We start from the raw sequence: 15113 nt of genomic DNA on the forward strand, positions 1-15113 counted from the left end.
GATACTTGCGCTCCTCTAATCCTGGCCCCTTCAGCATCACCAGTTTTTATTGCTCCACACTTGTGGCAGTGCCTTCAACTGCCAAGACCCTCGGCTCTGGAATTTCTTCCCAAATCTTTTCCAATAAGTCGCTGCTGTTGTGATTGAATAAGAATGCAAGAGATAGGAGCAGGAGGCTATTCAGCCCTTTGAACTTGCTCTGCCATTCAATTACATCGTGGCTGATCCTCAATTTCAACACCATTTTCCTGCACTATCCTCATATCCCTTGATGTTTTTGAGGTGTGGCAATCTATTGATCTCAATCTTGACTATGGGTAATAGGAGCAAAGCAGAAGACGAGTCACCTTAGGTAGTTCTTGATTGTCCCGTCTGTCTGCCTCAAACACCAGAGCCAGAGATTGAGAGCAGGAGCCCCGTCAATTGAGAAATGAGAGAAGTAGCTGGGGAGTAATTTAAAGCAAGTGGTGGGAGGGAGGGGAGAGGGGGGGGAGATTGTGGAACTGATAACAAAAGAAAAAAATGATTGTTTACAAATTGATCTTGCCATTTTATTGCCTGCAGTTTTTTGCCCTTTCCGTGAAAATGACCACACTGCTGTCGTCATTATCCACATGTAAATCTACATACTTATTGCAATAATGTTATGAATTTGTGCTTCTGGCACCAAACTTCACACCAGTAGGAAATACCATGTTTTGAAAGTTTATTCTTTTGTGTCAGTCAGTTTATTGACTGGGAACATCACAATCCAGTCTGATCATTGATGACTGATCACTGAGGATCACTGAGAATAAAGAAGGACTGCATTTATATAGTGCCTTTCATAAACTTTATGTCGCACCCTTTATAATCCCAAAGTGCTTTAGGAATGTAGTCACGTACATTTAAACAATAACAAATTAGCATCTTTAATATAATGAAATGGGCATTGCTACTTCATAGAAGCATTATAAAGCAAGGTTCAACACCAAGTCGCATAAAGGCATGTGAGGGCACATGGCCAAAAGCATGGTCAGAGAGGTAGGTTTTCTGAAGCATTTTACAGGAAGAAGGTGTGGTAGGGTTTTGTTACAAGGGGACTTCTAGATCTTAGAGCCAAGACAGCTGAAGGTGCGGCCACCTGTTGTGGAGTGATTAGAATCAAGGATGCTGAAGAGGCGGAATTAATGAGCACAGATATCACAGGGGGTTGTGGGGCTGGAGGAGATTATAGATAAGGAGGGGCGAGGCCACGAAGGGACTTGAAAATCAGGATAAGAATTCTGAAATCAAATTAGGGTTAGGGTTAGCATGACCAAGTGCCAATGTCATTCACCGAGCATAGGGCTGATAGGGAATAGGACTTTGAATTAGTTAACACATGGGCAACCAGAATGACCTTGGACTTATGGAGAGCAAAATGTTGAAGGCAAACCAAGACAGTTGGAATAGTCAAGTCTAGAGGTAACAAAAGCATGGATTGGAAATGTTGCTCGTTTCTTTTAACTGTCTAATTTAATTGCTTTCACCATTATTAACACAAATCTTCTTCCAAATTCCGAAATGTCACGGTAGTTTGTTTTCTAATAATCAATAAGTTGATTGCCATAGTTAATACATCTTAGTTGCAGAACAATGAACTTGGTTTTGTTAAATATTTCAATGATTAACATCCCCTGTATATCGCTGGTTCCTTCATCTATTTGGTACAATTGATGATTCAGATTAGTAGCTCCAACGTGGTGTATTTTCAGTGTCTCATTACATGCCATTTATCAGAAGCCTTGACTGCCTTGAGTTATGAAAGTATTACCACATTTCCTCTGCTAGATGTTTCCTGGTGGTTTAAATTCCTGTCTGTCTCCTGTTCACAGCATTGAAGAGCCCAGCTGCATTCCATGAACAGAGGAAGAGTTTGGAACGAGCAAGGGTAAGAATCCCTGTCACGCTCCCCATAATAGACAAATGTAACCAGGCAACACCTGCGTTCAGTTCATGAAAAAAATGTCTTGAAGTACAGAATCTACAGCTGGCCAATGATGATAGTAACGGAAAATATTGCAAAAACCAGAAAGAGCCACTGCACTTTAAAATATCTGGGCAAACTTGATAAAATATCCATTGTGGCTCTTTCTTTCTTTCTCTCTCTCTCTCCCTTATATTCCCTTAAAGTAAAATGATGGAACTAAAGCCCAGAGGATAAAGAAAATAAGGAAAGTTTATTTATAATGGACACCAAGGGCTCAATACTGAAAAAAATATAAAATAGATACGGGTGAAATAAAAAATGAAATCAGGAAAACATTGGGAAGGCATGAAAAAATATTGGCAAGTAAAATCAAGGAAACCACAAATCATATTTTATAATTACATAGAAGAGGAGAAAACAAGAAAGAGTAAAACCTATCAGGGACCAAAGGATAAGATGCAGAGCACATTGGAATGGTTGTTAATAAATACTTCGACCCAAAGTTTCCGGCTGGAAAATCCCACTCCTAGCATTTGTTTTTGTAAAAGAGAGGGATGATGCAGTCATTGCAATCAGGGAAGGAGAAAGATTATAAAAGATTAGTTAAAGTGAGCACAGTGAAAGAGGAAGTATTAAGAGGTTTAACATTTCCGTAAGTGGATAAGTCCCCAGGCCCTGGTAAATTTATGTACTTCTGTGGAAGGAAGTAAGGGAAGAAATAGTGGAGTCTCTGAGCATTGTTTTTCAATCCACTCTGGCTACAGGTGTAGGGCTAAAGGACTGAAGGATAACTAGCGAAAGGGAAAATGCTGGAAAATCTCAGAAAGTCTGGCAGCATCTGTAGGGAGAGAAAAGAGCTAACGTTTCGAGTCCGATGACTCTTTGTCAAAGCTGTAGTGTTGTAGCGTTGTTTTATGAGGGAGAAAGGGGGTGGTCTGAATAATTGCAAGCCACGCCGCCTACTCTTGGCGAAGGAAAATTATTGGAAAAATTCTGCAGGACAGGAATAGGTCTTCATTTAAGAACACACAGATCAATCAAAAAATCGTCATCCTGGGGATAGTGTGGGAAAAAATACATTGGAATTGGATGATGATTGAATGGTGGAGCAGGCTCGATGGGCTGAATGGCCGCCTTCTGCTCCTATGTACCTATGCCTGAAAAGGTTATAGAGGCAGGTGTCCTGAAAACATTTTTAAAAAATACTTAGATATACATGCATTTGAAGTGTGGTAACCTACGACATCTGAAAAGTGGGATTAGGCTAGATAGGTACTTGTCGTCAGGCTAGGACTAATGGGTCAAATGGTCTCCTTCCCTGCTGTAAATGTCTCTGATTCCCATTGCAGGTGTGTGTGACAGTCAGGCAGGAAGAATATTATAGCTCTGTCAAGAGTTGGTGATCTTTGGAGATTGTTTGCCTTATGACCTGAATCTTCAAATATCTCATTGGAAAGACAATATTCAATCAGCTCTAATTCCAATGGGAAGAATATCAGACATTCATCTGACTTTTCTGCAAATACACCAGACGGGACTCTCCGACCTGGGGTGCCCGTATGGTGTTCCGTGAACATTTGTGTGCTCTACCAGCGTGATCCTGGCGTGGTGGATCAGGGGGTAAAACCCCCATACCCCACCGTGAAGTCCACCACGCCATGCCAGGACCACACTTATACAGACCATCAGAGGGCCACCCCCCCCCCCCCCCCCACACACACACAATGCACTGCCCCCTCCTTCCCAGGGACCTGTGTACAGGGAGGCCTACACCCCCTCCCCAGGGACCCCTGTAGTAGGGGGAGACCCCCCTCCCCCCAGTGGGACTCCTATAATAGGGAGAATCATCTAGAGACCCCATTAATAATAATAATCACTTGTTGTCACAAGTGAAAGTTCAATGAAGTTACTGTAAAAATCCCCTAGTCACCACATTCTGGCGCCTGTTCGGGAAGGCCGGTATAGGAATTGAACCCACGCTGCTGTCTTGTTCAGCATTACAAGCCAGCTGTTTAGCCCACTGTGCTAAACTAACCCCCAGTAGGGAGACCTCCACATCAAAGCGAGGTAAGTGCATTCTAAGCACTGAGTGCATTCCAATCACACAAGTGTGTGATTGCACTGTACTTACCTTACTTTGATGTGGTCAATGTCTTTAAACATTGAGCTTTCACTGAACCGTGAAGGAAAATTAATGAATCAAAGCTGCAAATGGTTTGTAAAAGCTGTCAATCACAGACCACTACTAGAAAGTTATGAATGGCTTGCAGCTAATGGAACTGTTGGAACCAGACACAGGTCAGAGCTGCTCTCCTTCCAGAAATGGAGCTTCAAGGTAAGCGTTGCAGCTGTAATTCTTCTCACTTAATTCACGTCCAGCGGGTAAACATAGTCTCCCAAACGGAGAATGCAGCCCACTATTTCTTGAACAGATTCTGAATAACATTAGCAGAGGAAGGGAGTGAGCAGAGGAGTTCTGAAGAAGAAACATATTGGACACGAAGCATTAACTGTTTCTCTCTCCACAGATGCTGCCAGATATGCTGTGTATTTCCACGGTTTCCAGTTTTTATTTCTGTTTTACAGCATCCGCAGCGTTTTGCTTTTATTTAATGCAGTGAGCATGTTCGAGGTGTCCTCTCCCTATTGTTACAGAAACATAACTGTGCTTTCCCTATTATTACTGGCAAAATCTCAGTAACTAACCAGAGCTTTAAATAGAACTTTCAAACTTGTATTCTTTCAGACTGAGGACTACCTGAAACACAAGATACGAAGTAGGCCGGAGAGGTCTGAACTGGTCAGAATGCACATATTAGAGGGTAAGAAAATATCTGAACTTTATAGGAAAACATTTTTACCAAGTTTACAATTACATAATCCATGAAGCATTTCTAGAAACAACATTGTTTTGTGTTGCAAATTTCTTCCCATAAAATATTGGCATGAAATCTGCAGAGACCTTGGCAGAACCTTCGCTGCAGGCCACTCAGATGAAGCTGAAAAGAGCCAGGCTGGCAGACGATCTAAATGAAAAGATCGCTCAGAGACCAGGTCCGATGGAACTTGTGGAAAAGAACATTCTTCCTGTAGATTCCAGTTTAAAGGAAGCAATTAAAGGCAAGTAACAATTCATTCCACTGTTTGATTAGCTTTGGCTTGCTGAGAATCATGTGAGAGAGGAATAAGAGCAAATAGTAGATGTTATGGGGGATAAGGGTTAAAAATAAGTAATGAAAGAGAACGAGAAGAAAGACTTGAGTATATATAATACCTTTCAGAACGTGCTTTGTTGCCAATTAAGTGCTTTTTAGAGTGTAGCCATAGTTGCGGGGTAGGAAATACGGTCAATTTCCGCAAAGCAAGCTCACAGACAGCAATGTGATATCAGATCATCCATTCTAGTGGTTTTAGGTGAGGGATGAATATTGGTGAGGGCACTGAAAAGAAACTCCCCCGCTCTTCTTCAGAATGGTGCCATGGGATCTTCTACATCCTGAGAGAACAGAAGAGGTACCGAGGGAGAGGGGGGGGGGGGGGGGGGGGGGGGGGAGGTGAGCCAGATGCTGGGTCAGAGATGCCCAGTTTATTAGTGGGGCAGGAGCGTTCCTCTGGGTCTCACAAGGAGGTCTTGGTCAAACCATCCCGTCTCACCCCATCAACCCCAATCACTGACCTGGGGTCACCTGGTCCCCCCCGTCCCCATCCCCAGGCAAGACAGGAGATGACACTTTCCCAGACATAGTTTTTAGGAGCAAGGGAATTAACAAAAAAAAGAGTGGTTTATTAATTAAGGAAAAGGTTACAGTATAGAAAGAAATATTCTTGTTGGACCATGGCTCTCGAATGGAGGTTAGAACTTAGAACAGTACAGCACAGAACAGGCCGTTCAGCCCTCGTAACCCGTATACCCGTAACCCAACAATCCCCCCATTAACCTTACACTACGGGCAATTTAGCATGGCCAATCCACCTAACCCGCACATCTTTGGACTGTGGGAGGAAACCGGAGCACCCGGAGGAAACCCACGCACACACGGGGAGGACGTGCAGACTCCACACAGACAGTGACCCAGCCGGGAATCGAACCTGGGACCCTGGAGCTGTGAAGCATTGATGCTAACCACCATGCTACCGTGAGGCCTTTGTTGAATTTGTTGAATTAATAAATAATGTATCCACTGTAGTGCGCATAAATTAAAGACCACCAAATAGTGACAAAGATACCAAGGATGAGATTTCGGTTTTTTTTTTACATTTAGATTAACCAATTATTTTTTCCAATTAAGAGGCAATTTAGCCTGGCCAATCCACCTACTCTGCACATTTTTAGGTTGTGGGGGCGAAACCCACACAGACACGGGGAGAATGTGGAAACTCCACACGGACAGTGATCCAGGGCCGGGATTCGAACATGGGACCTCAGCGCCGTGAGGCAGCTGTGCTAACCACTAGGCCACCCTGCCACCCTGAGATTTACTTTAGAGTGGTTTGCAATATTGATGCTCCTCGGTGGATGGGGCAAAACAAATAATTGTCATTCAAAAAGGGAGAGATTTTTAAAAGTCTGTCTTGTTCCTGTGAATGAAGGAATGAGTAGAATGTTCGGTAAGTATTTACCTCTTTTCACAGAGGGAAATGACTCTTCGGGTTGTGGGGTTCTTGAGAAAGATATGGATTAGTTTGGATTGTGAAATTCCAGAGTGGAAACTTGAAACAACTGCCCTCAACTGCATTTTGCAATTTGATATAATGTGAAAGGTTTGAAATCCAGACAGCGAAGTCCCAAATATTCAGTAATGGTTTCAAATAAAATAAATGTTGTTAAACATTGAAATAAACAGTAAAATCATCAAGATGTATACATCCAAAACAATGACTCTGCACGGTTTCACTATTTTACCCAGTTCTAAACACCTTTAATTCAATACCGTCAGAGCTAATTCTCCCCAAACACCTAGAGAATACGACGGAGTCGAGGATAATAGGGGGAAGATGGGAAAGTGAAGTTGACTCCACAGCCAGTTCAACCACAATCTTATTGAATGGCAGAGCAGACTCGAAGGGCTGATTGACCTCCTCTTCTGCTAAGGTGCGTGCTCCAATAGCCACGCGTGCTCCAATAGCCACAATTTTCCAAAAGCCTTTGCAAATAGAAATTAAGCCAAGGCCAGAGGGTATAAAATGTCACACACAGGGTGGCATGGTAACACAGTGGTTAGCACCGTTGCTTCACAGCTCCAGGTTCCCAGGTTCGATTCCCGGCTTGGGTCACTGTTTGTGTGGCGTCTGTACATTCTGTGTGGGTTTCCTCCGAGTGCTCCGGTTTCCTCCCACAGTACAAAGACGTGCAGGTCAGGTGAATTGGCCATGATAAATTGCCCTTAGTGTCCAAAAAGGTTGGGTTGGGTTACGGGGATAGGGTGGGCTTAAGTGGGGTGATATTTCCAGGAGCTGGTGCAGACCCGATGGGCCGAATGGCCACCTTCTGCACTGTAAATTCTATGATTCAAGAAAGAAGAAGAAATACACTGGGATATGGTAGTTTTACTTTGATAAGGAGGCAGTTATCGTGCTTATCAATAAGAATAGTTCTTTCTTTCAGAGATTGAGGATTATTATAGGTAAATGCAAATTGATATCACTAACACCTTTAACATGAAAAAATGTCCAAAATGTAGGAGTTTGTAAGAAGACTTTTTTTTTGCACGTGAGGGTTTTTAAAACAAGGCATGCTGTAAATGAGTGATTATTGGGGCAGAGGGCTACAAGTTTTAAAAGAGTCTGAATGAGTCTGAAAATTAGCAATGAAAATGGTTCAGAAAAGAACAAAGAACTGGGTTTGGGTCAGATCAAGTACAGTAGCACTGGCATATGTGTGCTACTCCCACCTCGTGTGTTGCAAAGACTATGATGTAGAATTCTGTGATACTGATCTGCGTGGTTGGAAATGAAGGTTGTAATGGGGAAGGGACCTGATTTTAAAAACCCATGTTTTTGAAGTCAGCTATGAGGTGAGATTAGCTAGCAGTAACGGAATTATCATTTACCTTCAATGTTTTGCAGTTGAAATACTTCACGCTAGTTTTAAATACTATTTTCTTATCCTTTCTCTCATTCCTGAAAATCTGTTCATGTGGTGGCATGCTTCAGTGGATACTGACAGATACATTCTGTCTCCGATGCACATGTGGGCCTTTACAGAACTGCTAGCCATCTGCGAAAACTGTAAGGCTAAACTCCATCCTGTCCTCGTTAGACACTCATGTGTACAAATATTTTTTGGAAGAAATCATAGGATTGTAATCAAGAGTAGGACAATCATTCATTTTTTTTTCAGCAGATATGCTGTTGAGGCTAATTATAGGATTTGCTGCTGTACCAACTGAGATCAACGACCTCCACGCAGATCAAATCCTCGAACCTCCTGTATACCTCTGGGTCACTTCAACACTGGAGACAACACTGGTAGATGGCGTACAGACTCAGTGGAGGATAACACCCCTTCGGCCAAAAAAAATGCCATTTGCTTGGGCGGTACGGTAGCACAGTGGTTAGCACTGTTGCTTCCTGTCCCAGGTTCGATTCCCGGCTTGGGTCACTGTGCGGAGTCTGAATGTTCTCCCCGTGTCTGCGTGGGTTTCCTCGGTGCTCCTTTTTCCTCCCACAAGTCCCGAAAGACGTGCTGTTAGGTAATTTGGATATTCTAAATTCTCCCTCTGTGTACCCGACTCGGGGACTTTCACAGTAACTTCATTGCAGTGTTACTGTAAGTTTACTTGTGATACTAATAAAGATTATTTAAAAGAAAAGAATGTGGCTTTTCATTTTGATAGTTAGACTGAGCTGAGGATCAACATGGCCATTCTGAGTACTGAGAGGGTTTTATTATGTCAACTGGACCCCAAATAACTGGCTGCATTTACCCATTGTCTGTGAAGAACACCAGGACTGCTGACCAGCTGTGCTGTGTAATTGGATGGGGTTTGTTTTCAATGTGGAACTTGCAGGGTTTGCGACAGCAATCAATGTGGGTCAGCTGCGATATATATAAATAAAAACAACTCTGCTGACATGCTGCTGGAAAAACTTTCCTACAGTCATGTTACTAATTATAAAGCCAAAACGTCTCGCCAGAAATAACCTAAAAGCAGAGAGGGGCTGTTACTTCTTGTCATTTGTTGCTCACCCAGAACAGTATATAATTATGAATAAATTAATCTCACCTCGGTTGATGGCTGGGACCCTGTCCCAGGACATAATAGATCAGCCCCCTCATCCCAGGGACCAATTTAGTGAACCTTCGCTGGATCACCTACAGTTCAAGTATATCCTTTCTTAAATGTGGAGACAAAAACATTAGTATTCCAGTTGAAGCCTCACCATTGTAGAAAGACCTTATCCCTGTACTTCATTCCTTTGCAATAAAGGCCAACATACCATTTGCCTTCCTAATTGTTGCTGTGCCTGCATGTTAACTTTCTGCATTCCTTGTACGAGCACACACCAATCTGTCTGAACATCAACATTTCCAAATTCCATACCTTTATAAAAAAAAAAAAAAAAAAATTCTGCTTTTTTATTCTTGTAACCAAAAAGTGTAGAGGCTGGGGAACTTCACATTTCCCCACATTATGCGATGGAAGTTAGAGCAGTGATATGCTCCTCCTGTCAGATGTAGGAGATCAGGGAGCTTTCTAGCATCCCTGATGACTATGTCTGTGGGAAGTGTGACCAGTTGCATCTCCTTGCAGACTGCGTAGTTCAGTTGGAGCAGTAGCTGGACACATTGTGGAGCATACAGGGGGCTGAGAGTGTGATAGACACTAGCTTCAGGGAGGTGGTCACATCACGGGTTCAGACAGTTAGATGGGTGACCGCCAGGAGAGGCAGGCAGGTAAGGCAGGAGCCTCCTGAGGCTTTCCCCTCTAAAACAGGTATACTGTTTTGGGGGTTTGGAGGGGGGGGGGGGAAGAGAGAGAGAATAGCCTCAGCGGAAGATAGTAGCAGCAGCCAGGCCTACATGTGACTCGAGGGCTACAGGAATGTGGTTGACTCTTAATTGCCCACTGAAATAGCCTAGCAAACCACTCAGATCAAGGATAATTAAGGATAGGCAGCAAATGCTGACTTTGCCAATGACACCCACATCCTATTAAGAATAAAGATAAGGATAGAATTGAAATCAATCTTTACACATGTTTGAGCATTTATTTACAGAGGTACGTATTACAGACATGCGTCTCTGAACCCAACACACTCCGTTTGTTCCAATTTACAGGACCACAAGTGAATCCCTAATTAATGTCCGGCACCTACATACAATGAAATATACAAGAAACACCAAACATTTTGTGGAAGTTAATTGTTGCTCTGGCTGAAATCGCTAATCCATCCTAAATCTGTTCATTTGGTATCTGCTCCCTTGGCACTCTTCATTTTATTTATAGAAAATGTATGAAACATGCACCATTTATTAGCCAGTTGGATAGTGTTTAGGGAGAAATTTTGCTCCACTGATGCAATTAGATGAAAAGAAAGATAACAGAAATCAAACAAAACTGATAAACTTTTGAAACAATGCTTGAGCTTTGAGATAGTTGTGGGTAAACAAAATTATCTTAGTGCTCTGCACTGGAATGTTTTCCTTTAAAAGTTCATGCTGCTAATAAAATGACAAGCATTTCCTGGTTTCTCCGATCCATTTCAAGAAACATGTTGTACTGATCTGAACTTCTTTTTGCAGTTGGCCAAGTCCATTACCCCAAGACCTTAGACACATTCTCATTTGATGATGACAGCAGTGATGCCTTGTCTCCAGAGCAGCCCGGGAGCCAAGAGTCACAAAGCTCAGCTCCTTCTCCAGGGGAAATCAAAGTGTCTGAGTCATCCTCCTCCTCATCGTCACCTGTACCAAATGCTATTATTCAGGTGAGTGCTGTGAGAATGAACTGGCTCCTAGTTGGGAACTGAGGAGGTAAGTTAGCAATCTGAACATAAAGATGACAAGAGAATCAATAGGAAATTGTTACCTCTATTTTGGATCTTACTTTTAAACAGCTGTTGTTTAAATAGAAGGGCCATTCTCTCTGGAGAAGCTGATCTTGCATTGTGCTATGGCCCTTGCTAATCCACACTGAATATCTGGGTCTTAACTGTCACAGAAAAGTAAAATATTTGAGATGAAAAATAACAATTGCTTATTGTCACAAGTAGGCTTCAAATGAAGTAGCTGTGAAAAGCCCCTAGTCGCCACGTTCCGGCCCTGTTCAGGGAGGCTGCTACGGGAATTGAACCGACGCTGGTGGCCTGTCTGGGTCTGCTTTAAAAGCCAGCTCTTTAGCCCACTGTGCTAAATCAGCCTGTAAATGTTTGAAATGTTGAACTGAGATTGTTGAAATGAGATTTGCTAAGACTGAATGAAAGAAATTCCTGATAAATCAGCTTCTGGCCTCAGTGATCAAAAATGAAAGCAAATGTTTGCAGATGCTGGGATACTGACATAAAATCCGAAAATACTATTTTTTAAAAAACGCTTTTTATTCAAACTTGCATCAAAGTAGGTTACAGCAAATAAACACCCCGGGAAACATTCTTCCCAACAATCAACTATACAGTTTGTACAGATCCCCCCCCCCCCCATCACCCACCCCCCTGCGACGAACAGCTCCTCAAACACGGTCACAAACATCCCCCACCTTTTCTCAAACTCCCCTGCTGAGCCCCTTAACTCATACTTTATCTTCTCTAACCGCAGGAAGTCATACAGGTCACCCAACCATGCTGCTACCCCCGGTGGCGATGCTGACCGCCACTCCAGCAAAATTCGTCACCGTGCAACAGGCGAAGGCCAAGACATCGGCCTTCCACCTCTCCATGAGCTCCGGCTTCCCTGAAACCCCAAATATCGCCACCAAAGGGTCCGGGTCCACTCCCTCTTCCACTATCCTGGCCAAGACTGCAAACACTCCTGCCCATAATCTTCCCAGTTTTTCACAAACCCAAAACATGTGCGCATGATTCGCTGGCCCCTGCCGACACCCCTCTCACTCTTCTGCTACCCCCTGAAAGAACCCACTCATTCTCGCCTGAGTCATATGCACCCTGTGCACCACCTTAAATTGTATCAGGCTCATCCTTGCACAAGAGGAGGTCCCGTTTACCCCTCGCAGTGCCTCACTCCACACTCCCCAATTGATCTCCATTCCCAACTCCGCTTCCCATTTCTCCTTGATCTTCACCCGCTCGCCTCCTTGCTCCCCCAGCCACTTATAATATATCCCCAATTCTTCCCTCCCCCTCCACATCCGGAAGCAGCAGTCGCTCCAGCAGCGTGTATCCCAGCAATCTAGGGAACCCCTTCCAAAAATACTATTAATTACTCTGCCAGTCAGAGTGCATCTGTGAAAGGAGAAAGAATTAATGTTTCGGGTGGACGGCATTTCACTACAACTGGAAAATTCAGAGATGTTTTAAGCAAGTTTAAAGGAAGGGTGCAGTGAAAGAGCAAAAGGGAAAGGGTGGAATTCTTGAGAGATTAAATGACAAAGGGGCACTATTACAAGGCACCAGGAGATGTTAATGAGACAAGGAAAGAAACAAAGGGTTAGTCGGTGAGAGATGGAAATGGCAATAGCGCAATCAAAAGATTACGTTGAGCTTCGTAAAACTGATGGAAGCTGAAGTCTGTTTTTGTAATTCCTTGTATGTCGTACCTTGGGCTGCACAAGACCGGAGTTGGCGGGTGTCACCATCACCAATATGAAAAGTGTGAATTAGCCGCTCTCTTTGTGAACTGCAGAAGGTTAATTTATCAGTCAGTTAATTTTGATGGAGGGGCTTTATTGTGAATGCAGGTTGAATTGCATTCTGTTGGGATGTTAGCTGATGCTTGTGTGGACAATGTGCAGTTAATTGCTTGCAAGCTAGGACAACCCAGCACATCTCACATCTTGTCCATCTGCTCTCTGCACCTCAGCACCGACGAAGGCCCATCAGCCGCTGGATCAACATGTTCACCGCTGAAGAAAAGAAGCTGGGGCTAGGGGCTGGTTTAGAACACTGGGCTAAATCGCTGGCTTTTAAGGCAGGCCAGCAGCACGGTTCAATTCCTGTACCAGCCTCCCCGAACAGGCGCTGGAATGTGGCGACTAGGGGCTTTTCACAGTAACTTCATTGAAGCCTACTCTTGACAATAAGCGATTTTCATTTCATTTCATTTCAATTGAGAGAGGCAGATCAAAGTCATTGAAGTTGCTACTGATAATGATTGATAGTTAGTGCCTTGGCCAAGAGGTCTCGTGCCTAGGTTGTGCCTGTGGAAGGTGGCATGAAGATTTCATACTTCTGACTGCACAATTTCTTCATTCCCTATAGGCAACAAGATTTTGAGCAGTTTGCCCATCATCAAACCTAAATTGCCACGTCTTGTTTTCTTACATCGTTCACATTATTCTTATTTTTGAAACAGCAGTTGGTCTTCATTAGTTTTCAGAATATGGCCAAAACGAATTTAATTATTCTTTTACCCGTTGTCTATTTTTTCAAGTCGTTCCAGTTTTTGTTGGCAATGCCCATTTAAACTTCTTTCCCCCACCCAGCGTCCTGCAAGGTTCCAAGTATGCATTTCAGCCTTTCCTATGGAGACCTATCATAAAATGTTCTGTCACTTAACGGTATCCCGTTGTGCCAACAGCAAACGCTAAACCTTTTGGAATGTTGCCCCGTACAAAGTTTCAAAGTACAATCTTTACCACTTGAAACATGGAGTTTTTAAAAAGGACAGTTGCTTGTATCAGCCAAAAAGCAATAACCATTATTCACTTACATTCACGTCAATTTGAGAGTTGCCTATTATAGCATCTGAAGTGCTCCATTCTACCTTGGACTTAAACAGCTGTGTTTACTTACGCGTGCCCACCTTGTTAGTCAATTATTATCAGCCCCTACATTTGCTCTTTACGCTGAAAGTGGTCAGATCTTTCTAACTGTTCTGAAATCTCTGCTGACCTGATCATTCGAGAGCAGAAACGCTGAGAGGGAGGTGTGATTCAAATCAATCCTGGTAGAAGTTTAAAACTGTGAAAGGTCAGTACTGAGCCTGATCCATTTGCACGAGAGGCAGGAATTACTTTAAGACTTTAGAAATTGCACTGACCCAGTATCTTTGGGAACAGAATTAGGCCATTTCGCCCATTGAGTCTGCTCTGCCATTTAATCTGGCTGATATGTTTCTCATCCCCATTCTCCTGCCTTCTCCCCATAACCCCTTATCCTCCTATTAATCAAGAACCTATCTATCTCTGTCTTCAAGACACTCAATGATTTGGCCTCCACAGCCTTCTGTGGCAAAGAGTTCCACAGATTCACCACCCTCTAGCTGAAGAAATCCCTCTCATCTCTGTTTTAAAGCATTGTCCCTGTGGCTGTGGCCTCCGAGTTCTAGTTTTTTTTACAAGTGGAAACATCCTCTCCATGCCCACTGTATCTAGGTCTATCAGTATCTTGTGAGTAGCAATAAGATCCCCCTCATCCTCAACTCCAATGAGTACAGACCCAGAGTCCTCAACCGCTGCTCATATCACAAGCTCTTCATTCCAGGGATCATTCTTGTGAACCTCCTCTAGGCCCTTTCCAAGGCCAGAACATCCTTCATTAGATGCGGGGCCCAAAACTGCTCACAATACTCCAAATGGGGTCTGACCAGAGCCTTATACAGCCTCAGAAGTACAGTATTCTAGCCCTCGGGTTCCTGAGGAAGGAGCAGTGCTCCGAAAGCTAGTGTTTGAAACAAACGTGTTGGACTTTAACCTGGTGTTGTAAGACTTCTTACTGGACATGAATGTTAACATTGCATTTTCCTTCCTAACTGCCGACAGAACCTGCACGTTAACCTTGAGAAACGAACTAGGACTCCTAAGTCCCTTTGTGCTTCTGATTTCTTAAGCCTTTTCCCATAAAATAGTCTATGCCTCAATTCTTCCTACAAAGTGCATAACCTCCACATTGTATTCCATCTGCCACTTCTTTGCCCACTCTCCTAGCTTGTCCAAATCCTTCTGCAGCACACACACCCCTTCTGCACATCTTTGTATCATCTGCAAATTTAGCAACAGTGCCTTCAGTTCCTTCTTCCAGATCATTAATGTATATAGTGAAAAGT

General features: G+C 43.3%; 1 protein-coding gene across 7 annotated transcripts in view; it reads left to right on the forward strand.

Moving 5' to 3' along the window:
• The window catches only part of mrtfba (myocardin related transcription factor Ba), a 268477-nt gene that overhangs the window by 223519 nt on the left and 29845 nt on the right, over window positions 1–15113 (forward strand). For all 7 annotated transcript variants that reach the window (XM_038819577.1, XM_038819581.1, XM_038819579.1 and 4 more), the window contains 4 exons: window positions 1857–1912; window positions 4698–4773; window positions 4910–5071; window positions 10698–10882. In XM_038819577.1, the coding sequence (XP_038675505.1) occupies window positions 1857–1912; window positions 4698–4773; window positions 4910–5071; window positions 10698–10882 (479 nt within the window). The remainder of the gene's footprint in view (window positions 1–1856; window positions 1913–4697; window positions 4774–4909; window positions 5072–10697; window positions 10883–15113) is intronic.

The sequence above is a fragment of the Scyliorhinus canicula genome, chromosome 15, assembly GCF_902713615.1.
Source record: "Scyliorhinus canicula chromosome 15, sScyCan1.1, whole genome shotgun sequence".
Lineage (NCBI taxonomy): Eukaryota > Metazoa > Chordata > Chondrichthyes > Carcharhiniformes > Scyliorhinidae > Scyliorhinus > Scyliorhinus canicula.